We start from the raw sequence: 26,841 nt of genomic DNA on the forward strand, positions 1-26,841 counted from the left end.
ATTGTCACCATAAAGCTCCATTATGATGCATCCCCGCAGGCTTCTCACCAATGGCAATGTCAAAAAACACCCTTTGATGGGTGACCATGCATGGTTCCTTGAAAGACTTGGCGATATTGAAGGAGCTCAAAATCAACTATGTTGCAAAACAAAAACAATACTACATGGGACTCTGTGTGTGTGTGTGTGTGTGTGTCTTTCTAGCGCTTTTGCTTTTGTTACGAGAATCTAATAGTGGAATCTGCACACAACCACTTGGCAACCTGGAAGGCATAGCAGGATGGGGCTTTCTTCTCCATGAAACTCTCATGCTAGAGAATATGCATAGGAGGAATGAATGGAGGGTTGTTGTATTATCACATACACACACAGACACACACAATTACTACTCCCATGCTGCGGCACCTTTATTGATTGAATGGTGCTTTCGCAACCTTAGGCCCCCTGCTGCCATTGAGGCTTGGTCTGCTACATGTGCATACTCTACCGTGCCCTTCATTCTGCAACATGCTAATAGTATAAATATATAATAGATATTTAGATTTAGATAACTACTAGGATAGTTAGAAAATAAAATTATAATACATTTAGTTATGTAGGACGCATGAGTATTTTTTAAAATAATAATCTTTTTTTCTTTTACTTCAGCTATCACAAGGTTGTCTTTGAAGTATTTCCACTTTTTTGAAGATAAGCACCTCTCTCTCTCTCTCTCTCCGCCCAAATCTCAATGATATGATCTTTGTGTGTGTGTGTGTGTGTGTGTGTGTGTGTGTGTGTGTGTGTGTACACAGAGAGAGAAAGGCTTGCAAAGTCACATATCAAATTTCATTACATCCAATCCAATATTGATATCGATTGTACTCTCAATAACTTCTCTGTTTTTTTGCCTCACTCGTGTTGATTAAAATCTCACGCAAAGGTGTACTACTAAACCAAATAGAGAGCAACTTGCAAGTAATTAGCCCCTTCAACTATCTATATACAGTGTGCCAGACAGAAAATCATAAACAATTCCCAATGCCGCAGGCCTTAATTAATAACTACTGAGAACCACCACCCAACTAGTGCCAATGACTGACAGGAAAATGCAACAATCAACGCCCTTGGATTTCCGAGTATTGGACTACTTCAACGGTGCCAGATGCGCTAACTTTGTCGCGCCCAGTGTAAGAAACTGCTGGGATCTTCGTGGGAAGGGCAATGGTGCCTTCCAACATCCCACACACCATTGTCATGCTTGGCCTCATTTCCGGTTTTTCATGTATGCATGACAGAGCTACCCTCACCATTGTTTGTACTTGCTCCAATATAACGGCATCTGCGCCTGCTTCGTTCTGATCAGCGCTGCCATTCATAGCTAACCTTCTGTCTATAAGATCAGCAACTTTCCCTTCCCTGGCCTTCTTTGCTGCCCATTTCGGAAAATACCCGTCCTCGCTGCTCCCCATCATCCCCAACTCCACATTTTTCCTCCCACTTACCAACTCCAAAGCCATCATCCCAAAGCTATACACATCGCATTTCTTGCTCACTATCGATTGGGACACCCACTCCGGTGCTATGTAGCCTGGTGTCCCCCTCACTGCTGTCATTACCGATGATTGGTCCCTTGCCACCAGCTTTGCAAGCCCAAAGTCCGCCAGTTTAGCATCAAGATTTCCATCCAGTAGTATGTTCTGAGGCTTCACATCAAAGTGCAAGATGGGCTTTGGACATTCTTCATGCAGATAAGCCAGACCTCTAGCTGTCCCAAGAGTCACATTGTAGCGAGTTTCCCAACTCATCACCTGCCGCCTTTGCTCCCCTCTGCAGAAGAGCCACTTATCCAAAGACCCATTTTCCATGTACTCGTAGACTAGCAACCTGTGCTTCTTTTCTAAGCAAAAGCCATAGAGATTGACTATATTGACATGACTTATGCCTCCAATTGTAGCAATCTCAGCCAGAAACTCCTTTTGTCCTTGTGACATCATCTCTAGATTCTTGACTGCCACCCTCCTTCCGTCCGGCAGCACACCCTCGTACACGGACCCAAATCCTCCCGAACCAAGATGTTTACTAAAACCTTGGGTGATTCTTGTTAACTCTCTGTATGAATATCTTGTGGGCAGCATTGGCAAGACACCCAACAGCTCCTCTTCTGCCAATTTTAACTCGGGATCCATGTCTTTCTTGCACTTCCAATGAACTGCTGCGGCTGCAATGATAAGAACGAAAATCGGCACACCCACCGCAATCGCAACTACGGTAGAATGTGATGTAGATTTTGCTTCAATCAGCTGTATTTTTACAAACGCAATATGCTCATCCGATGGTAGAGGTAGGAGGCTTACATTGGACAAAGGTGTGGTATCACCAAATGGCAAGCAGAAGGATGATTTGGTGTGATAGAGGAGTCCCGAGCAAGAACAATTTGAAGAGCATGAAGCCTTGCAATCTTCAAGTGACTTGGTGTTAGATTCCCACATTTGCTCAAATAAGGGCAGCATAGGCAAGTATGCTACATTCCGAATCTCTGCAAGGGATTGAGATGAGACTTGCTCACATTTCAAATTGACTGTCCTTGTGCAACCTTGAGAGGGGTTAGATATGTCAATAAAGGAGAATGCGTCGCTTAAATTTTGGTTATCTTGCTGAGAAGGGCACCTGCAATAATTTACAGGACATTGTAATTGTAAATGTGTGTAATTTTATATCTCTCTAATCTACTTCAAAGCGCGCTAATGACCGTAAGTGTTATAGTAGCGAAAAACAATTGTTATATAATTTCTTTACGATCTCGGAAAGGAAATTTTGAATTGTTGTCTGATCTATATACCTTTGAGGTTTTTTTTCCAAAAGTGAGGTATCTATACTATCTTCTATTCTATACTCTATCTAAAATAACATAGTATGGGGGAAGGGGGAGCCCTTTACACTTGTCAAAATCTGTGACATGAAGGCTAAATTCCAAAACTGAAACAAGCCCCTATCACACGATAAATAGGGAGAGAGAAAGAGAGAGAAGCCGCTGAAGGCGGTTGGCCATACTAGTACTATCTATAACGGGGGAAGGGATTCTGGCCCCTCCCCCCGGCCATGTGTCTGCATTTCTATTGTCTGGCAAGTGTGTCTTGCATTGAAGCAAAATAGCACGCCAACACGCGCGCGTGCGCGCGCACGCACACACACACACACACACACACACACACACAGGTCTTGGCATAGGGCCTCGGTGATTACTGTCCCACCCTTGCTGTTCGGAGTGTGCACACATACACACTCTCTCTCTTCCTATGTAAAAATATGTTCTCTAACGATCAAACTTCTTGCACTTTTTTGAATCTGGTTACCTTCGTTGATCAAGGCCCCGCTTTGTGTGTTTGTATGTGTATGTGTGTGTGTGTGCACGTGCATGCACCGAGCATTGTTACGGGTAGACAGCAGCTCGGGGATGCACTATGTAATTGTTAATGTATAACATGAGTTCAAAAGGAGGGGTTTTAGAAGGTAAAATTTTTAGGCAATTTAACAGAGATACATTAAAACAAGGGCTTTTTATATTCAATTTTGTTTTTTTTTTAAAATAAGGGGTCATTTTATTCATTTAAACATGTTAAAAGATGGATTTTTTAATACCCTAAGAACGCATGTTATATAGGGGAGTATTGAACGGAAAACCCCCCCGAGGACAGTAGGTGCAAGGATTGCTAGCCTCTGTCGGTTGCACCCTTACAGGCTCTAAGCACGATAGGCAGGCAATTACAAGACTGAGGCAGGCCAAGCCGCGTAGCAAATGGCAGAGGGTTTGGATATACCGAGTCGATGTATCTATAGGGTTGAGTGACATAATGGAATAGGCTGCAAGCTATGTAGGTAATGGGCAGCACATGCTAGTTGCTAAGGGTTGAAGGTGGCCCAAAACCCAAAGATTGGTAGCATCACGTCAAGGGAGATTGTGGGCGGAACACAAAGGTTGAGAAGCTAGAGTATGAGGGTGTTGATTGTGGAGCAATAAATCACAAAGGTAAAAAGCTTGATTGTTAGAGAGATTATGGAGAGAATGAGATCGAGCGGACATAGAAAGCCATCAACACACATACACACACACACACAAAGAGACAGAGAGAGATAGAGAGAGAGAGAGAGAGAGAGAGAGAGAGAGAGAGAGAGAGAGAATGTTCTCAACTGTTTAGTATGGTGCACAATGTTGTGCGTATGGGAAATTGAATTCTCTCTCTCTCTCTCTCTCTCTCTCTCTGTGTGTATCTCTGTATCTCTCCCTTCTCTAGAGCCTGTATGTCTATGTGCAGGTTCTTGAGGTAGCTACAAGGACCCACCAACATCTTGGGGTGCAAGTCCAACGAGCAATTACATCAAGTAGCAGTGGACAATGGAGAGGGCAAGAAAACGGTGTGAGTGTGTGTGTGTGTGTGTATGTGTGTGTGTGTGTGTGTGTGTGTATGAGAGAGAGAGAGAGAGAGAGAGAGAGAGAGAGAGAGAGAGAGAGAGAGAGATATGCAATTGTACACTGCTCAGTGTTGTGCAAAGGCATGTTAAGAAAGAAAAAATGTTGATGCAGCAGCTCAAGGACGAGCACTAGGTTATTTTGATCTTTAAGGGAAAATCAACAAGTTGTGCCATTTAGACTGGGTTCAAACGAGCCCAATGGGTGCGCGCCAGGTAGGAAGCACGCACCTTCCTTGCATTCTTCCATCGGCTTGTCTGAACCCAGCCTATGCATCCAAGCTAGGGCTCCCAACTCCTCAATTGCTCTTTTTGAGTGTCAAGGTACATGTGCATCTGTGCATTTGTGTGTGCTCTCTCTCTCTCTCTCTCTCTCTCTCTCTCTCTCTCTCTCTCTCTCTCTCTCTCAGAACAAATAAGGGCAATGGGTCACCCACCAACCACAAAGACACACCCATGGACATGGGAAAAATCTAAAGCGGCCCCCTCTTTTTGGGTGGAGGCTATTGGCTAGCAAATCAGGAAAATCAAGGGTTGGTTTTCTTAGTCAGCCAGTCAGTAACTCTTTCGGTTGTCTTTTCCTCGCTCAATTCAAGAGGTCACAAGAGGCAAGATGTTTAATGGTTGTGTTCGGGATGGCCATGCTTATGTGCCAAGTCTCTCTCTCTCTCTCTCTCTCTCTCTCTCTCTCTCTCTCTCTCTCTCTCTCTCTCTATATCTATCTATCTATCTATCTGACTATCTACCTACACACACACACACACACACATATGTGTGTGTGTGTATGTATATATATATATATATATATATATATATATATATATATATATATATATATATATATATATATATATATACATACACACACACACATATGTGTGTGTGTGTGTGTGTGTGTGTTTCTAGGGGGGCTTGCTAACCCAAGGAACACATGTGTCTTAGCTTTGGTGGCCCCCTTGCCCCACGCCATAACAATTGCCAGGTCCTATCGGAGTGAAAATGGCCTTAATCAATCCTTGTGTTGCCATTGACTCCTCAAGCCTAAAGTCCAGCCCCATTCATTGCCCTCTCCTCTCTCTCTCTCTCTCTCTCTCTCTCTCTCTCTCTCTCTCTCTCTCTCTCTCTCTCTCTCTCTCTCTCTCTCATATTATTGTCATTCAATGCCTCCCATTGCAGATTAAACATGGGCCCCATGTTTTTGGAAAAATCATTTTCACAGACAAAAAATTACTCCAACTCTTAGGTGAATTCTTCAGACACAAAATAGCTAATCCCAAGAAAAAATTATTTATTTATCCAAGTTTTGATGTGGAATATCTCCTTTGAGTCTCCTCTTAATCAGCTAATGGATTTTTGAAATGATTCAAGGATGGACTGCATCAGGAAGAGAATGGGGTCTAGGAGGGCCTCTCAATTTAGCAGTTTAAGAAAGTCAAACCTTAAGTATTAAGAAAGTAATCAAAGAAAAACTTTTGAATTCAAACTGGTAAAACGGCTAGTTTATTTGAATTCAAATTTTTCCCTAAAATGGAATTTAATATCTATCAGGTAGAATCATATCATGTAGCATATCTATGGAAAGAGCGCAATGCATAGATTGCAGATCCATGATCTCCGCTCAAATCGAAGATCATGTGTGGGAGTTATGGAAGGCCAAAAATCATAAAATTGTCCACCTCCTTTTTGAGGAAAAAGGTGTACTAGAAATGGCCTATAATCTTTGAGAATAGCGGAATTAAGAGAATTAGAGTGAGCATTTTTGTGAGATTACTTTGAGAACATAGAGGGTGAACTTAATTGATGGTAGCAGCATGAACACAGTACTTAATTAACTTGGCATGAACAATACTTTTGCAAGAGAGAGTATATTCGAGAACATGACAATAATTGAGGACCGGATTTACTTGGAACCGGTCTCCCCCTCCAAAGGCGTTTGTATTATAGATTCTCCCATCAAGAGAGACTTGGTACAATACAATCTTTGTGTTCCTTGTGACCTTGTTGATGCTATGAAGATGGAAATCTTCATGCATCACGAGCATAATATAAACTTTGCAAAAAGCATGTGACTATCCCAAGCCTCGGTCCCAAGGCCTCAAAAACCTTCGAAGGTGGAGAGAGCTAGCGGGGAATGAGGGTAGGGAAGAGGAAGAAGAATCATTCATAGGAGAAAGAAATAATTCCTCACTTATCCTAAGCCTCAGTCCCAAGGCCTCAAACACCTTCGAAGGTGGAGAGAGCTAGCGGGGAATGAGGGTAGGGAAGAGGAAGAAGAATTATTCATAGGAGAAAGAAATAATTCCTCTCTTATCTTCATTCTTCTTGCTTAGCATAGCATAATAGCATGATAATGAAGATGAAGAAGATGGCAAGCTTAAGCATTGAAGCATGGCTGTTGGTTGGATTTGCATTCCATAGCCAAGAGTGTTGGTGTAGGCTCTCAACTTCTCAACAAGCTTGGAGAAGGAGATGGAGCTCTTGCACTTTGCACTTCACATAGTGAGAGTGTGTGTGTGTGTGTATGTGTGGGAGAGTATACCCCCTCTCATGCTCTGTCCATCTCTCTCTCTCTCTCTCTCTCTCTCTCTCTCTCTCTCTCTCTCTCTCGTATTATTTAATTATATCATTTGGACATGTGTCATCTTTTTTCTCTTTGAGAGAAAAAAATTATTTATTTATTTTATGCATCATAATTCTCATTGGACCCCTTTAAATCCTATCCAATAGGATTCAAGCACATCATGAGGGCCACATGTAGAGGATTTTGACATGTGTCTTTTATGCTTCTTAAGTCATTTGGTTTGAAGTGAACACTTCAAACACTTAGTCAATTAAGCATGAAAACCATTTATCCCTCTTGAGAGTTTATCTTTGAATTGAACACTTCAATAACCTCAGTCATTTAAGCATAAAAGTCACGTCAAACTTTGGGCAAGGTTTCCACAAACACTTTAAGCACTTTAGTTAGCAAGCCGACAAGCACCTCGTGCTTAAGTAGGATTCCCACCTCAAAATCAGCCCTAGCTTTCCTGAGGCCAAAGGACTTTCTAACACAAACTTTTGGAGGTATTTAATGAAGCTAACCCTAAGGTCTTTTAAGTTCCATAAGATGCACGTTGATCTTTGATATATTACCTGCTTTTGTACCCCTATTGAGATGTAATCATCTCTTCTCTTGGTTCCTTGCTAAAGTAAATCTAGAAGCACTTATTACACATTACTCTTTGTTAGACCATCTCCTTTTGGACTCTTATTGAGATGCAACCATTTCTCCTTTTGGTCCCCTATTGAGATAGGTCTAAAAGCACATATCTATATCCTAACTCTTGTTCTCCTTTTATCTTCCCATATTAAATGATCAATTTAATATGAGAAAATCATTTGGTAAAGTTAGATATTATATTTTATGACACATTTCTCTTGAAATCATAGTCATCCTTGACTATGAGGCAGAGAAGATAAAGCCTAGCCATTAGTCCATGTTTCTTAGCAAGTAGAGGATCCCTTTGACCCTATGACATCATTCCAGAATGGATGACTAATCCATTTGGTGCTCGGGAGACTTAGCTGCTACAAGCATGTTTGCTCTTTAGTCCATGTCATGCTTCCAAAGTAGAGTGACAAGTTCTACTTGGAGATGTCGTCGCCACAAACATGATCCTAAGCATGCATAGTTCTTAAATTTTGTGCACAATAAAAGAAAGAGAATGAGTCTTATAAGCCAAAAACATTGTTCATTTAAAATGTATTTTCATTTGCTTACTTTAGTGTAGCATTGTAAGCATTGACGAGGTTCATATTATCCTTAAGCTAGGTTATTTGCATCCATCTAACATCTTTAAAATGATAATTCTTAAACTTAACAAGATATCATTGGATAAAGTTACCGTTTCTTAGTACCTTGCCTTTGTGTCGAAGAATTGATTCGGGCTGCAACACCTCTTTTTGATCTTCGATCTTTGGTGGGACCTCCATTATTGGTTCTTTTGGTGGCTCTCCTTTGTAACGCTTGAGTAGGCTCACATGGTTAGCATTGTGAATGAGCCAATGGTGGTTAGACAAATTTAACTAATAAGCCATCTCATTGATTGGCTTAAGAATTTGCTCGTTTAACATAATACTCTTAATGGATCGTAGGATTCTTGCCCGTATTATGCCTTAGATGAGCCTTGAGAAACTTTAGCAAGACCCAACCATTTCTCTTAAAGGCTAAGGCTCTTTTGTTCTTATTAGCAGCAGCCCTTTTTACCTTTGTTGTGAGATGGATATAACCTTTTTAATCTTTGGAAAAGATTCTTGTAAGTCTCGGCTATATTCATCAGCAGCGAAGATCTTCCCACGTACTTTAAGTAGTAAGGGACTTTTGGATATTTTCTCTTTGTACTTGAAAGGTATTTTCCCCATAGAAGTATGTACAATGTCATTGTACGTATACTCTATAAGAGGTAGGTACTTCTCTCATTGAGAACATTGATCTACTTCCATGACATAGGCTTTTGGTAGATTTAAGAATCGTTAGATTAGTTATTTCACTTGATCATCCATTTGTGGATGATAGGCCAAAAGAGAAACTTAATCTACTTTCTAGGTTCTCAAAGCGACCCTTCTAGAAATTACTAGTCATTCTAGGATCTTTGTCCGACACTATGGATGTTGGCAAGCCATGATACTTAAAAATTTGAGATCTAAAGAGGGTTGCTCTTTGATGTGTCTTAATAGTCTTTCAGATAGGCATAGAGTGTGTTTCCTTGCTAAACCTATCGACTGAAACAATCCAAGTTGCTTCCCTCGATCAAATTTCAATTTTTGGTATACCATGCATTTTGAAACATACTCTTGTATGTTTACTTTTCATGGTAGACCAACAGAAATACATTTCTACTTCATCGAAGAGTAGATTATGGAATCCCTCATTGCCCCGCATAAGGAGAAGCATGAGATTCATAATGACTTTCTTATTGTATGGGTGCGTAACACATAGCCCATTGCCGTTTGGAAGATAACCATCATTCAAGGTGAACGGTTCCTTTTTTTTCTTCCCTAATGCAAGGCTATAATTACCTACTTAAAATCTCGGTCAGTAGCATACTCATCTATCATAAAAGATAGATCATTGTGAGTTGTTATAGACACCACATTTACCCTTGGCCATTGTGAAAGTGCATCGGCCACTTGATTGTGCTTGCCAACAATGTGAGCAATATGAAATTTAAATTGCGAAAGAAATTTTTTCCACATCATTTGTTTGTCGGAGAGCTTGGTTTGTGTCATGAAGTTCTTGAGGCTTTGTGATCCATTCATAGGATGAATGGAGGCACCAAGAGATAGTGCTTCCATGTGTCTAGGGCATGTAGAATAGCTAAAAGCTCTTTTACGTATATGCCCAAGACCCATTCATTGGCATTGAGCCTTCATCTCTCATATGCTATGGCATGGTCTTCTTGAAGCAAAACTGCTCCAAGGCAATCACCACAAGCATCACATTGGACCTCAAATGGCTTTGAGAGATCCGGAAGCATGAGGACTGGTTGAGAGGCAAGCTTCTCTTTGAGCTTGTCAAAAGCATTTTGTTCTTTAGCAGTCCATGTGTACTTAACGTTCTTCTTTGTTAAGTCATAAAATGGTCCTGCTATTTGAGAGAATTTTGATATGAAGTATCTATAAAATGCACACATACCAATAAAGCTTCTTAGCTCATGTAGATTCCTTGGATTAGGCCATTATTTTATTACCTCCACCTTTGATGGATCCATACGGATACCATCTTGAGAGATAATGTAACCTGAATATTGAATCTCTTGTAGAAGAAAATTCACTTTTCTTCCGATTAATGAAAAGATTACTCTCTCACACAACTTGAAAGATTACCTGGAGGTGTCACGTGTACTCCTCAAGAGAATTTTGAGTGGCTTGAAGATTTTTGTCCATTGTGAGTTTAAATGTGGCTGGAGAATTTTTCAAGACAAAACTTGAAACTTATCAAATAGATCTTCTAGCTGCGACATAGGAAATCTTTTTTTATAGTGCTCTATAGTCGACACACATGTTATATGTGCCATCTTTCTTTTGCATTAAAAATACTGGTGACAGAATGGAGAGGAGTTAGGCTTGACCATCCCTTTTTCCACCAATTCATGCACTTGCCTCATGATCTCCTCTTGTTGAGCTTGTGAAACTTAATAAGGAGGCTTATTAGGCGGTGAGCTTCCTAGTAGAAGCTCTATTGCATGGTCATCATTCCCTCGTTTTGGAGGTAGCTCACTAGGGATGTCAATAATGAAAACATCTTGGAATCCATCTAGGAAATTAAAAAACTCTAATTCCTCTTGATTCCCTTTATTTCTACTTGTGAAAACATTAGAATCATTTACAGATTCTCTAACAAAAATCATATACGCAAAAATAGAGCTTTTTATTGACTTATCAAAAGCAAGCGTATTTACGAGGGATATGGTGTTCTCCGAAACATTAGTGTCTATGTACATGCTCTTTTCCCTGTAGGTGAAATAGACTCTCCTCTCAAGGAACTTCATGTTGGCAGCCATGCGGTTGAACCATGGTGCCCCTAGGATATAACATCCTCATGTTGGAGAGGAGAGATTTAAAAAAAAAAAAGTCTTCTTTGTTGATGTAGCTTTGGACATGAAGCCTCAACTTCCCAATCAAGGGAGTAACAAAGGCTTTCTATCCCTTGAAAGCTCCATCGACAGTTATAGTATCTCCCATATTGAAAGCTTGAATGCCCAACTTAGTGGCCAACTCCGTTGATATGAAGTTGTGAGTAGAGCAAGGGTCAAAGAATAAGGGTATCATGCTCCCTTACTTTTCCCCAGGCATAGGAGAGGTATGAGCCTTTACAATGAGTATCCTCTTTTGGAGCTTCAACCATGGAATCTCTAGGAGTGTCATTCAGTACATTTCTTTTGGGGAGGCAAGAACGATAACCATGTCCTTGCTCCCTGCACTTAAAGCATTTATGTTCTTTATGAAAGGCCTCTAATTCTTTGGGAGAGAGCTTATTTTTACCTTTGTAAGCTCCTTCCTTCTTGGCCTTGTTGTTGTTGTTGGTGTTGCCTTAAAAAGATTTTTGAGCATTGCTCTTCCCTTTAGCTTCATATTGATCCTTGTTTTCCATGGGCTTGGAATTTCTTCTCGCCCCTTGTTGAAAAATGATCCTTGAAGCAACCATAGTGTGGTGGATGACTTCAGTGATAGTACTAGGCCATTGTGAGTTGACATACTCGGCCATTTTCTTCACGTAATACCACACAAAATTGTTGCTTTTGTTCAGCGAAGTCTATCCTTTGAAAGACTATAGCTTTGAGATGTAAATCCCAAAACTTGTCTACATATTTGTGGATAGACTTGCTGAAGAGTAGCTTCAAACTTTACCATTTTGTGAGCACTTTGTCCTTTGGCATCGCTTGCAAGGAATTGCTTCTTTATGGAAACTTGTAGAGTTTTCCATGTCTTTGGGGCCTCGCCGTTGCCACGAAGGCTAGCCCACCATTGAAGAGCATATTTTTGGAAGTGCATAGCTATATGGTGTAGCTTAGAGGACTTCGTGAAGCCCTCGTCTCCAAAGGCTGCATCAAATTGTTGGAAGAAGGCCAATACTTTGTCGATGGCACCAAAGGTGCCATCATAGGTGGGAAAAGAGATACTCCTTCCTTTATCTTTGAACTTCTTGAGCTTTTGGGACCTTCTCCATGCAGGGTAAGTTTTTCAATGTCCTCTCCTCTTGTATTCTATAGGAGAATAATAGTATTGCTGTCGTCGGAAGAGGAGGAAGGTGAAGAAGAAGGAGAAGAGGGGGATCTCTTTCTTGCCTTTTTCTTCCTTTGTTTCCTCTCTCCCTTTTGGAATGACGAGGAGAAGGACTATGGGTTGACCGTTTCCTATTGGGAGGAGTTGGCAACAGTATAGACCGCCGTCTTTGTGGATCCACATCATTAGAGAAACTTAGAGATTCACTTATTTCTTGTTCTTTGGATTCCTCCTCTCTTGTGAGAGAGAGTCTTCTTTCGGGAGTCTCATCAAGAGACCTCCTAAGCTCTCTCTCTCCTCTTGGAGAGGAAGGGAAATCCCATAAGCACGAAGTTGTTGAGTAACTTCGGCTTGCAAAGTAGGGTTGCCCATAGCTTGATGCAACCTAGTAACAAGATAATTGATAAACATGGGGTCATCATCGTTAGCACCTTCATTCGCAAAATCAAAGTAACTAGCAACGTTCATTCTACTCTCTTGGTTAATGTCAGCCATGCTAATTATACTTATGTGTTTACTAAGTGTATCCTTTGGTAATTCAAAACCTTAGCTGCTACTTCTCTTAGCCTTTGAAAATAAGCACTTAAGTATCTACACCCACGGCTCGAATTGGTTAATTATAGAGAGCAGTGGGGTGGGTCTAACATAGCATAATTGCTGAGGGATAGCTCTTTTCAGACTTCTTATGGCTCAATAATGATAAATCTGTAGGCAAGTCTAAAAAGACCCCATTGTTAAGACCAAGGCTCCTAAGGTGTATACCATATCTCACATAGTGGGCTAAACAAAACCGATAATAGATCCCAGTCCCACTTACCCTGATATAGCTAACAAAATCAACCATTAATAGGCTACTTAAGGACCTCTCTTCTTAAGCAAGAAAAGAGAAACCAAATGCTCTGATACTAATGTAATGGAAATGGCCTATGAACTTTGAGAATAACGGAATTAAGAGAATTAGAGTGAGCATTTATGTGAGATTACTTTGAGAACATAGAGGGTGAACTTAATTGACGGTAGCAATATGAACATAGTACTTAATTAACTCGGCATGAACAATACTTTTGGAAGAGAGAGAGAGTATTCGAGAACATGACAATAGTTGAGGACCAGATTTACTAGGAGTTGGTCCCCCCTCCAAAAGGCGTTTGTATTATAGATTCTCTTATCAAGAGAGACTTGGTACAATACAATCTTTGGGTTCCTTGTGACCTTGGTGATGCTATGAAGATGGAAAGTTTCATGCATCACAAACATAACATAAACTTTGAAAAAAGCATTAACTATCCCAAGCCTCAGTCCCAAGGTGGAGAGAGCTAGCGGGGAATGAGGGTAGGGAAGAGGAAGAAGAATCATTTATAGGAAAACGAAATAGTTCGTCACTTATCATCACTCTTCTTTCTTAGCATAGCATAATAGCATAGTAATAATGAAGATGAAGAAGACAACAAGATTAAGCATTGAAGCATGGCTCTTAGTTAGATTTGCAATCCATAGCCAAGAGTGTTGGTGTAGGCTCTCAACTTCTCAACAAGCTTGGAGAAGGAGATGGAGCTCTTTCACTTTGCACTTCACACAATGATAGAGAGAGAGAGAGAGTGTGTGTGTGTGTGTGTGCATGTGTGTGGGAGAGTATACCCCCTCTCATGATTGGTCTACACCTCTCTCTCTCTCTCTCATTTATTATTTAATTATATCATTTGGACATGTGTCCTCTTTTTCCTCTTTGAGAGAAAGAACTTAACTAATTATTTTTATACATGTTAATTCTCATTGGACCCCTTTAAAGCCTATCCAATAGGTTTTAAGCACATCATGAGGGCCACATGTGGAGGATTTTGACATGTGTCTTTTATGCTTCTTAAGGATTCTGGTTTGAATTGAACCCTTCAAGGAAATAGTCAATTAAACATGGAAACCGTTTATGCCTCTTGAGAGTTTATCTTTGAATTTAACACTTCAAGAACCTTAATCATTTGAGAATAAACATCACCTCAAGCTTTGGGAAAGGTTTTCACAATCACTTTAAGCACTTTAGTTAGCAAGCCGACAAGCACCTCATACTTGGGTAGGATTCCCACCTCAAAATTAGCTTGCCTAAGGTCAAAGGAATTTGTAACACTAACTTTTGGATGTCTATAATGAAGATAACCCTAAGGTCTTTTAAGCTCCATCGGATGCACACTGCTCTTTGATAGACTACCTCCTTTTGGACCCCTATTGAGATGTAACCATCTCTCCTATGGGTCCCTTTACTGAGGTAAATCTAGAAGCACTTATTACACATTGCTCTTTGGTAGACCGTCTCCTTTTGGATCCCTATTGAGATGCAACCATTTCTCCTTTTGGTCCCATGTTGGGATAGGTATAGAAGCACATATCTATATCCTAACTCTTCTTCCCCTTTTATCTTCCCATTTTAAATGATTAGTTTAATATGAGAAAATCATTTGATAAAGATAGATATTATATTTTATGAAAAAAAGTGCATCCGTTGACCATTCTTACATATCTCTTACACACCCACCATGCTTGCACACATGGCATACACCCGTTCACAAAATTTTAATCACCTCCATAAGCTCATGGCAAATAAAGAGGCCCTCCTAGACCCCATACTCTTCCTAATCAATACACTTCTCCCGAGCATTATTTTAAACAAAAGCAGCAATGATTAAGATTAGAAAGAAATTAAGTACAATTTGTCTCTAATAAAGGGGGAGCGAAAGCCTTTGCTTCTAAGCTTCCTGCCATTCTAAATGTCACCTTGTGGGTACACCTCGGTTGAATATCTCAGAGCAGAGTACACCTTGGGTGCTTTGGTGAGCTATTGTTGCTATCCATATGCTTATTACACAAGAAGAAGTCTCAACACGAGTAACTATTTGTTTATACATTCCTTTACCAGATCGTTTCCCACATAACATACTCCGAGATTCTGAAAATGGCTTAATAACTTTGTGATTTAAGTTATAAGTTTGCACACCGATCTCGTGCCTTTTGTCCTAATGTTACCTTTAATCAAAAAATTATGAAGAAAGAGAGAGAGAGAGAGAGAGAGAAGACTAGAAGCAATCAAATAGAATATGAAGAGATATAAACATTGAAATAAAGAGATAAATTGGTATAGAGAAGAAGAAAATATTGCCATGAAAAGGGTGCCGCCGCCGGAGGTTGTGCCATTATACTAGCTATATTAGTATACCTTTTGTATAGTTTCTTAGCTTGTTCTGGAGGCTTTATAACATCTCTTCTTAGATCTGTTTTCCAAATTTCAGTAGCCGATATATATAGGAAAAAGATTTTGTATGCTATAACTTTCTAAGATACACAGAGATGCATTTACGTGCATGGCATGTATTGGGATGCATACATATGTATGGCATGGAGTTGGCTTCTTCCTTCAAATAAATAATCTTGAAGGACCCTTCCTCTATCGCTTTTCCCCCTCTTATGTTGAAGGGGACTTATGCTTCTCCTCTAGTGTTGGAAGCTCGTTTTCTTTTGTTAAAAACTACAAATGATTATAGTTATGCTTTGTTGTAGAGGATGCCATGCTATAGTTACTCTCTGATTCTCAAGGTCATAAGTCTTGGTCACCTCTATCTACACCATGCAACATTGGCTTTTTTCGTGGTGGCTTGCAACAACATGGATACCCAAGAGTAGGATGTAGTAAAATCTTTGCAGCTAGGGTTTGTGTTTTGTAGTCAAAGGCAAGAGGTGGGAGTTGTTTGTGCATATGAGGACGCAATCCTAAAGATGAGGATGGAGATGGAGGAAAAGAACATGGAGATAGTCATTAGGACAAGGTAATATGTTGGCCTCACTTTTGTTGCAAAGCTACCAATGTAAGCAGAGGGATCAAGCTGTACAATAAGATATGTAGTGTACCAAAGCACTGTAGCACATACCTTTTTGTTTTCTAAGAAATACTACCGACAAATCTCTCTTAATAAAGAATCTAACTTGTTCCTTGATTTAAAACCCATGTAAAGAGATGCAATATTTGTTTCACAATGGGTGCACGCAAAGCACCCAATACCGCATGTTCATTTATAAAGCTTATGAAGTGCAAGTTGCTCTCAATAGGCTATATGTGGTTGATCTCCAACTTATCACAATTTTACATTAGAAACATCGTTTATGACACTCCAAGAGCACTACACATCTACCTTGCATAATGGCTTCATACAAGGCCTTTGAATATTCCTTTCGATAAATAACATGCGGGACTGATTGTTTCTTCTCTACCATTTCCCCTCAGGGGAAATGGTAGAGTTCTGAGGGGAAATGTTAGAGTTCAACAGGAGGGGTTTTTTAATGCAAACATTTTAGGAAAATTAAGAGAGGTACATTAACGAAAGGGTTTTTTATATTTCGTTTTGAAAAAAACTCCTGCAATAAGTAGTCATTTTATTCATTCAAACATGTTTAAAAAGGTTTTAAAAATACTTCTCGAACGCACGTTATATAAGTGAACTCTCTCGGCATCTTCCTTTGGACTGCATTCTTAAAAGACATCGTTATGGAGTAAAGCATAGAGTGACTATTATAGCTATAGCACATTGTAAGTGCCTTTTTGTTTGATGTTGAATGCAAACATAGCGTAAAATATAGAATTGGAAATGAGCTTAGTATGTGCCTCTAATTTTCGAAGCATGTCAAATTAACGCGAATCTGAGGAGATCCAGTCTAGGTTAGCGAGAGGTGAAGAGGAAAAAGAGAGCCGAGAGCGATGTGGCGTGTCAATGGGCACGGACAGGGTCGAGGTGGACGCATCGCAGCAACTGCCATTGAGAGCTGTAACATTCGGACCAGTTGGTTGTGTTTATTTAAAGACCAAGGTGGCCATGCTCTGTACGCGGTGCTCCGGAGGAATCGTAATGACAGGTACGTGTAACTGGACTAGGTGCTTCTCTTGTTATGCGTATTTCTTCATCGTAGTTGATGTTGCGGAGCTTGTGATTTTGTGTGATAAGGTGGCAGAGGTTTATTGTGAATATTTTGTGTGGCAATCTGTCTTCAGTGTGGTGGTAGCACAAAAAGCAGTGTTGTTGCATTGTTGTGTACCCAAGCCATGGCTCGATTAAAATGTGAAACCCGAGCTAGAGGAAAACCAGATGAATGCATTTCAAAGAGATCCAAGCATAGTAAAGTGCAACGGGGAAATGGGAGACTGTCAAAACATGCCAGCAAAGTCATGGAAGTAAGCATGACTATTTCTGTAGGGGGTGGGGATATAGATACATGCTTGCTGAAACGTATGCAACGCTTTCTCGAAAGTGAAACTATTGTTGGCTTGTGTGCTGTAGAGAGGGGAGGCACTCTTTTTCACCTCCATTTGCAAATGGTGGTACGCTTGTGGGCCCCGCCACTGATTTCTGTGAATAAAAAGATCAAAGCGTATCTAGGGTGGGATAAATCGATGCCTGCGCGGCGGGTGGGATGGTGTTGTGCCTAGGACTCAAACAACGCAAGTTGCATACTTTTGAAGGGATGATAGGCTATTGTCTGAAGGAATGTGGCGAGGTGTACTTTCAGAAAGTCATGCACAACATTACTGCTAATGATGTAAACAAAGGGATAGAACTATAATGCTTGTATGGTGCCAACGAGGTGAAAAGCAAGGTTTTCTTGACACCATCAAACATTTTTGATAGAGCGTTAATGTTTGTTAATTTTTGCTGCGCCACCCGACATGCAATGATTTTCTATCGACATTGCATAGAATGGTGAAGAGTGGTAAATACTACCCATCCTCGTCATGGATAACTCCATATCAGGGGCAAGGCATACAATTGAGGAAAATGAAGGCGCTATGGCGTTGCATGGTACATCCAACAACTACAAGCTACCAAGATAATGTTAACATCCTTGTTAATGACGAGATGTATGGCACATCGCATCCACAATCGGATTGGTTCTTGTCACGTTGGCAAGAAAGAGAAAGGTAAGGCATCAGGTTTGTGCAACTGGTGATTCAAATAGTTTGTGATGATAAGTGTGTTCCGTAGCCCAGCACCTACAATTGGTGATGATGGTGACATCGATACTGATGTGAGAGACGCGAACATAGCAGATGAGTATATCCCATTGGTGCATCAAATTGGTGTCACGAGAGTCGCTTAGCGGACTAATGCTGGTTGTTGTCTTGTTCATTGAGTTTATTTTTATTCAAAGAAAGACACTAATACAAAATATTGTCCCTTGCAGGAGAAAAATATGGATGAGCAGGACGAGAACCAACTACCGGTGCAGGAGGACACACAACCAGATGAGTCATTCACACAAGTCGAAGACCTATGAATCGACACGATTGAACATGTGCTGGTTGGTATTCTAAAAGAATTTCTTGGAGATCAAACAAGGAGTCAACCATCTCTTCGATCAGAGCTTCTTGAAGCAGTGCATGCGATGAAAGACACTATCGACAATTATAATGTCAATGTTGCAGATGTACAAGTCTCAAAGATAGAAGATCGGATTTTTTTGTTGCGGAAAGAGGTTGTGATGTTGAAACACAGCTAAATCGCTGAATGTGATAGCGTCTAGGTTCTCAAATGTTCTTGGCAGGCCAACTACATGAAATACATACACTAGAAGTATAGCAACCATATGGTTTTGTATTGAAACTTTGTTTTGAAGCTGTCATAACTTTCTACAGAGCAATCTATTGACATCAAATGAGATTATGTTTTTGTTTTGTTCTTTGCGCAACTGTTTTGGATGGCAAAATTGGAAGTATGTCTTGATGTCTTTGATGTACAAATCGTCCACATGTCTCGATCTCTCACATGTACAAATGTTTGATGCACTTGAGACAACTGCAGTCTCTCTCTGTCTGTGTCTCTGTTCCACAGCAGACCGTCTCTGGTCCGCGACCTCAGCCATCCTAATGGTGGCCCGCAATTGAGGATTACTCGGCTACGACCTATTGGTGGTCCCTCGATGCATCGAAACAGACAAGCGGTGCAATCACCTGCTCATGATGCCTTGCCGGGTGGGGACTGTTGTGCTGCGACCTATTGGTGGTGCCAGGTAGCTACAGATCGACGCCTTGCATGGATGCTAGCCCACGAGCAATGATACGCAACAAGCAAAGAGCGCCAGTAGGAACTCGAGCGTCCTCCTACTCTGCGATCGCACGCACCGTGGGAATTGCACTCCAGCCCACTTTGGTTTCGGCTAACGCTCTCAGCGAGGAATCTTCTTCATTAATAAATTAATGAAGTGTAACATAGACCCAGTATGTTTGAGTGAGCCATTGCTATACGGATCAATTAAAAGCCATTGCTCCATTACCTTCTATATTTCTTCTAGATTTTAATGTATTGTGCTTTGACCATGGCCATTAAAGTACATCACTTATAACATGTTCACTAAGCTTGAAACTATTCTTCAGGAAAGTAGTACGACATGTACCATCACTTTAATACAAAGGGAATTGCTAAATTTGTGAAATTATTACTAACGGTGATGGACAAAATAATATATTAATGCTACCACAAAGTAGTGCCTTGGATAGTCTCCTTTGATATCAATTGACAAACCCCATTTTCATGTTTTACATGTAAAATAAACGAGCGAGCTATATATCAATGGAAAGGTTTTAAAAAAAGAATTTAAAACTATAAAGTCTATAAAGTTTTATAAAATTTGAGCTTTTTGGTAAAAAAATTACTAATCTCCACTTATTACCACCTATAGCAAATTGATAGTACTAAGGACTGCGCACGATTTCTATAGCTTTCAGCTCTAAGCAGAGACACCTTCAAGCCCTGGCCGCGGGAGCTTCTAATCTTCCAACAGGGCGGAGGGGGGGTTGTCGTCATAGGATTGGTGGACCCGGAAACTCTTTCCACTTTTCGCAGCAGCCAATGACAGTGCTATGGACTGTGTGAAAATTTCTGTTGTTTTTAGCTCTATGTGAGGGCATCTTCAAGCCTCTACTGTGGGAGCTTCTCATCTTCTTAGAGTGGCCGGAGGGGTCGCCACAGGAATGGTGGACCCAAAAACTCTTCCCATTTTTTACATCCAATCAAAACATGCCACGCAACAACATGCTTCTCTACCGCCTGGTCATCTGAACCCACCCTTATATGCTTTGCATACTCACCTGGTTGTCCTTTTTCATTGCCTGGAATCTTCATAGACTTTCTTTCAAGTTGTGCTCGTCGCAAACTGTACTAAAATTTCCATGCGCCAACTTGAATTTGACCTCGGCATCTCATGGCTCAAATGCAAGGTGTGTTCGACACTCTGCATTTTAGAAATGCAAGGTGAACGACACCCTGCATTTTAAAACAAGTGAAAGGGTCACAGTTGCTTTCTAAAACAATAAGAAAGTGATAAAATCATTAAGTTGAGTTTAACTAAAACAATAAGAAAGTGATAAAATCATTAAGTTGAGTTTAACTGGAGTTAGTCTTTGGGAAAGGATTGCCTCAGCTTAGCCTTGAGCCGGTTGAAAATCGAGACTAGCCGATTGCAAACAATGGTAAAGGGAAGAAACTCGATGAAATATGTGAGAAAATAGATCAAAAATCCTTCAAATTTCAAAATTCTTTGCGAGGAGGAAACTCGCTTGGTGGTCGCTTGAATAAAAGAGACTTTCTCGGATCTAGCTAAAGAATGTAAGAAAAGCTAAGCCATGTGAGGCTATGAAATGAAAGGTGAAATTAAAAAAACTCATATATAATACATACATATATATATATATCTATGTGTGTGTGTGTGTGTATAGAATTCACTAGAATTATGCAAGGTGAAGTTTCACTTTAGCATTCTAAAACAATAGAATGCAAGAAAAGCCAAGGCATGTCAAGATGTGAAATGAAAGGTGAAATAAAAAGATCCATTAAATTTTTTTATTTTTTTATTTTTGCAAAACTCACAATTGTGAGTGGATAATATTAATAACATCAGAAATATACACCAACTTCAAGCTCAGACCGAGCCTTGAGGATCGAAGGATTACAAGTTTTCTGCTTGACAAAGAAACCACAACTACTCCTAGGCTTTACTTATTACAAGATGTCATCATGCCATGTAATCTTCTAGACCAGTCCTCTAAGGCTTGTTTGCCTCCGATCATGTGGATTGTCACTCTTCTCTCTTGTATGATCTCACAAAAGCTTGTCACAGCCAGATCCCCCTTAAACACGCGGTGGTTCCTTGCTTGCCAAATATGGTGAAAGAAGTAGTACTTGATTACTTGAGTGCAGACACGAAGAATAGAACTTCCCAACCTGTTACTACCAAAGAACAGATCAATCTTGAAGAACTTAATTTTCCATGTCCTTTGAATCCACTTGCATATTTTTCCAGCCATGCCACTGAGTGCCTGTCATCCCATGAAAAGGTGGGCTAGGTCTTCACTAGCTATTCTGCACCCCGAGCAACGATCAAATCCGATTCCTCTTTCTTGTATCTTTACGCCCGTGGGCAGAGCACCCCACATCACTTTCCACAGAAACATCTGAAGTCATAAACTGAGGCCACCTTGGCTTCCAAATGTTCTCCATGACTCCCTCCCACCGTTTTGTCGTCCAGTGCCTCTTCCATAATTTGTTGAGGGGGCTACACCAATTAGCCTCGTGCATTAAAACATGGTAAATGCCTTTAGAATGTGGTTTCCAAAAGATGCTACTCTCGGGCCATCTCCAAGCGCCCCATTCAAAATTGGATTCACAAATTGGCATCACCACCTTATCAAGCTCTTTCATCACCCTGTAGACTAGTAAGATCTCAAAGCCATTCAATTGAAATTGGATGGCTAAAGAGTCAGCAATTTTCCAGCACTTACTGTTGCCATCCCAGAATTGCTCTAGTAGAACGAGCCCATTATTATTCACCTTCCTGGCCATTTCTATCCAATAGGGGCTTTGCGGCAACCATTTTGCACTGGTCCTTGCCATTAAATATTTTAAACCCGAAATAACATTTAAGGTAAGTATTCATCATCACTGAAAACATTGAAAATATGCCTAACTCAACTCGCCTCCAATGCTTCTTTTAGAAAGCCAAAAAGAGTGTGTGTCCTCTCATCAACATTTTTCCCTCACACCACTTGACCTGACCTGCGTCTACTGTCTCCCTTGCCCGCCATCTAGCAACCCATTGCCCTTTTCTATTTGATCACAAAACGGCCATCTTCTAAGATACCCATTAATTAACCCTCTTTGCTATCACACCTACCTATTTTTGTGCTTTAAATTGCCTGTTACCGTACTGGTCAAGGATAATTTGGTTATTAAAATTCTTGATTGAAAGATGTTTGCTAATGATATGGCTTGTTATGATATTAAATTATATGTTATCATTCGTTTTCAAACTTGTGAAGAATGGTTTAGGTATTAAAGATTCTTCAGTGACACATGTTTGCTAGTTGTATGGTTTTTGGCATTGTCTGCTTGTAGGGAGAGAGATATAGGCGTGTGCCATGGAGTCTATGAAATGTTGTACAAAATTCTTAGGCTTTTTGAAGCTATTTTAGGATGCTGCTTTTTAAACTTTTGAGCAGTGCTCGAAAGAAGCCTAGGTTTAGTGTAATCCCACCTACAAATTTCGAAATTTACCTCTAAATTCTATTTTCGATGGTGAGAAAACTTACAAAATTTTGCAAAAATTAGTGTAATTTGGTGTAAAAACCTTCAAATTTTGTCAATTTACCTCCGTTGTTTCACATATTTAGGTTTGCCAAGTTTTTGGAAAAAAGTTTTTTTCGAGCATTGCTTTTGAGCCATGCTTGTCATAAAAAAAAGGGCCTTGCGTTAAAAACAAGGTGAAGGATCATTGTGGCCCGCAAGGAAGTACAAACAAAAGTAGAAGAAGGTTGTACTTGTAGAAGTTAATAAGTTTTTTTAATCTACAACAAGAATTTTAAAAGGTTGTAGAGAGGGTGTATGATTGAAGGAGTAATAGATAATTGAAAAAAAAGGAGACTAAATAGGTCAATTTTGTTAGTGGTATTATGGAGAAGGTACTTGTCCACCAATTTTGGTCCAACTTGGAGTTTGTTTTTTTTTTGCTAATTTGTGTAGTAAACTATGTAAAGAAATCGATGTGATGGTTTCAAGTTATGCAAGAATTTTATAGCTAATATCAACATTGAAACAACTTCAAAGTATGATCAAATAACTTTGATCACAAATTTGTAGAAAAAGTTATGAGGAATGAAGGTCCTAATTAATTTTATGTGAAATTGTAAATTAATACCAATGATATTTCATAAAAATAACACTAATTGATGGCCTTTTTCTTTTTAGAATATTCTCCATATCAAGTGTTGCTTTTAACATGTATAATAATATATATGAGAAGTATATGAGTTTCTAATTTTTTTTAAGTGCTTTGATGAGTTTGATTTGCATTAATCATAGAATGTTACAAAAAACCTTGGCATATCCTTTGTAGAGGGTTCTCCCAAAAAAAAACATCAAAGGAGAAAAAAAACATCAAAGGAGTTGCAGATCCTCGACTACTTTTTCTTGGGTAGCTTGCATTTTTTATTCCTTCTACTAATTAAGGAGTTGCCACCGACACGCTTCAAAAAATAGATTTGTGTCTAAAGGCTCACATCATGTTTGGAAGAGTATCACATTTTTGGACTGTCAAACTGTTCTCAATATCGTAGCTCTTACTATATATATGTCAATCAGGATCCTCATTGTCAATGCATCTAGAGCCATTTGCAAGGTGGCAATTAAAGAAAGGAGTGTGCAAATGAGTGTTCACCCACCAATAGTCGATGAACACTACATTTGCATACTAAAACCAAAAGTTGAAAAGAAATCCTTGAAGTTCTTGAATGAAAGGACAATTCACAAAAGTAAAAAAGTACATCTTAAACCGGACAGATGAAATCCTTAAAAATTGAAGGGACCCACTTACAAAGTAACAAAGAGAAAAGAAAAAGAAAGTCAATAAAGAATTAAATGAAGAGACCGAGACCAAGTTACACTTGAGAAGTTATTAGGTCCTTAAAAAATGAAGGGACCCATTAACGTAAACAAAGACAAAAGAAAAAAGAAAAGAGAGTCAAAAGAGACTTAAATAAAGAGACCAAGTTACGATTACAGAAAGATTCATTAAGAATATAAAAGGAAGAGACATTTCAGCTCAACCAAAGAGGACACGTGTTCATCATTGACTCGCTTTGCATCAATGGCTCATAGTTTGCACCTTTTTTCAAGCTTCCCCTATATGGCCTTATGGAGGCAACCACAAAGCACCAACACAAGGCGAGCAAAGAGTGCAAGGTATGCTGCTACACATAAGAAGCCCTTGACTCTTAAATACTTCCTCTCCCAAGAAGAGATCGTTCTTATAGAATGCAATTTTTCAATTTTGTTTAATCTCTCTCTCTCTCTCTCTCTCTCTCTCTCTCTCCCACACACATCTCCAACACAAACAAGGTGAAAATTCACTATGGCCTACATAAGGCTACTAAGAAGAATTTCATAATAAGAGGCTACTTTATGAGAGAGAAAATAGAAAGTGATACTAGTATTTCAAAACACTTGGTTTCATAATAAATAATTTTTTTGAAAAAAGTGTAACAATGAACTATTTAAAATAAAATATATTCCAAAAGCATAAAAAATAATGATTGAAAAACACTTGGAAGCATTGTAAAAAATCGAAAGAAAAAACAAAGTGAAAGAGGGCAAGAAAGATTGTGTTTGACACAATATGTCCAAGTCTAGGGTCAGAGGGCTACAGTTTATAGCCGTACATCTACACACAATTAAAAGCCGTAATGTGAAGATCCACAATGTCGATGCTTGCCAACTCAACATCCGAAACTTTCAGAGACTAGTACAATCTGTAAGATTTGTTCTTCCGATGGTCTAGAGATGCACGCAAAATCCAACCCTTTCCTAAGGACTACTTATGTAGTCCAAAAAATGACTCTTTCTCTAACGTTCTCTGAGTGTGTGTAAGCAATTCTCTCTCTCAACTCTCCTCATGGCTAGATATTTAAGGTCTCTTGGGATGGTTTCCTATGACGTTAAAACTCTCTTCTTCTCGGGTGTGTGTGTGGGTGTGGGTGTGTGTGCTAATAAAAAGAGGAAAATGGTATAACCTTTCTATCACCCAAGAGTAATAGATTGGTTATGCCATTTCCCTCTTGAATGACAAGTCTTGAGTTCAACTCTCCCCGTCGGCTAGAGATAGTTTCCTACGACGTTAAAACTCTCTTCTTCCTCCCTCTCCCTCTCTCTCTCTCTCTCTCTCTCTCTATCTCTCTCTCTCTCTCTCTCTCTCTCACACAGTGTGCCTCAGTTGGCAAGTTAGTGATGGCCTTGCTATGATACTCTTGGGACATCTAAGAATTATGTCATGGGCTAAATGAGCTCAAATCCATTGAAAATGTGTGAAAGAAGAGGGGTACCTAGTAAACTTGTAACGTTTTCCCCTCTTGTACGAGAGAGAGAGAGAGAGAGAGAGAGAGAGAGGGAGGCCATACCTGCAATTATGTGACACAGCAGTACCCAAGGTATTAGACAAAGAGCAGATTCCATAGGCTCCACAAACGTTGGGGCTGAAGCACGGCTTGCGATTTGAATCGGGAGAAGTATATGCATAGCTAGAATTTGGTAATTGCTGGACATAGTACTCTCTCACCATACCATCTGCGTCCAACCTGAACAGATCTGCTGCTGTGGTGTTCTTCGCCATGATTCTGATGTTTGCACAAGCATCTTGCATCACATAGCGATCCCCATCCACCAGAAAATATGCTAGAGAGTTATTCAAAACTGCACAGCGCCTCGGATAATCGAGAGCAAGAGACGCTGTAAGGTTCACGGGTGCGTCCTTGTCCAGAGAAAATTCACCCACCAAGTCATCAAAGTAAACGTCCACAGTCATGTTGACAGCAACGATCCAATATACCAGGGGCAAAGGGTTGGCTGACACTTGGTAGAATACGATCCCCCCTGCTTGCATCGCTACCTTATACATGTTGTTGCTGCTGGTCAACTCCATTCCCAGCTTCAGCTTCTGCCCTTGCAAGAGACAGTCACTTGGGTGCTCAAAACTCTCCCAAATGGATCCATTCCTGCTGTCAAATATCACCAGATTGCCATTGCTCTCCATTTTCATGCTATTCACAGCGCTCAGGGCCCACACCACGCTTCCATCTCCATCTACCAGAGACAACTGCTTGTTCTCGTCCACCTGCAGCCTGACAAGCGATCTGCCTTGCTGCTTGAGGAGGGTTGTGGTATTGAGATTCCAGACGGGAACGAGGAAGGGGCTACCACCATTGCTGCTGCTATGTTGGACGCCTAAACAGATGGAGAGGGAGATTTGGGAGGGGGATGAGGAGGAGGATTCGAACGAGCTAAGGAATCCGAAGGAGAAGCCTTTGGAGCCGGAGGCAAAGGCGGGGGAGCTGAGGATGGGGACGAAGAGGGAGAAGGGGGCGAGTTGAGAGTAGGAATTGAGAGACGAAGGAGTCGAAGAGGGCAAGGAGAGGTCCGCGGAGAAGGTCCAGAGAGGTGGAAGAGAGAGTCCCTGCTCACCGGCAGCATGAATAATTGTGATGAGTGCAAATGACAAGAGCACTACAAACGCAGCGGCAACAGCAGCAACGGGAGAGAGGTGCATATGCAT

General features: G+C 40.3%; 1 protein-coding gene across 1 annotated transcript; it reads right to left on the reverse strand.

Annotated features, from left to right (window-relative positions):
* Nucleotides 1-865: 865 nt before the first annotated feature.
* Nucleotides 866-26,841, reverse strand: LOC147461621 (G-type lectin S-receptor-like serine/threonine-protein kinase SD2-5). The gene is made up of 2 exons (XM_086509113.1): nt 25,691-26,841; nt 866-2,649 (listed from the first exon to the last, which is right to left on the reverse strand). Exons 1-2 carry the CDS (start codon nt 26,839-26,841, stop codon nt 1,098-1,100), a joined length of 2,703 nt encoding a protein of 900 aa, XP_086365239.1. The 3' UTR covers nt 866-1,097.

Source organism: Adiantum capillus-veneris, chromosome 3, assembly GCF_014529385.1.
Source record: "Adiantum capillus-veneris isolate H3 chromosome 3, ASM1452938v2, whole genome shotgun sequence".
In the NCBI taxonomy this organism is placed as follows: domain Eukaryota; kingdom Viridiplantae; phylum Streptophyta; class Polypodiopsida; order Polypodiales; family Pteridaceae; genus Adiantum; species Adiantum capillus-veneris.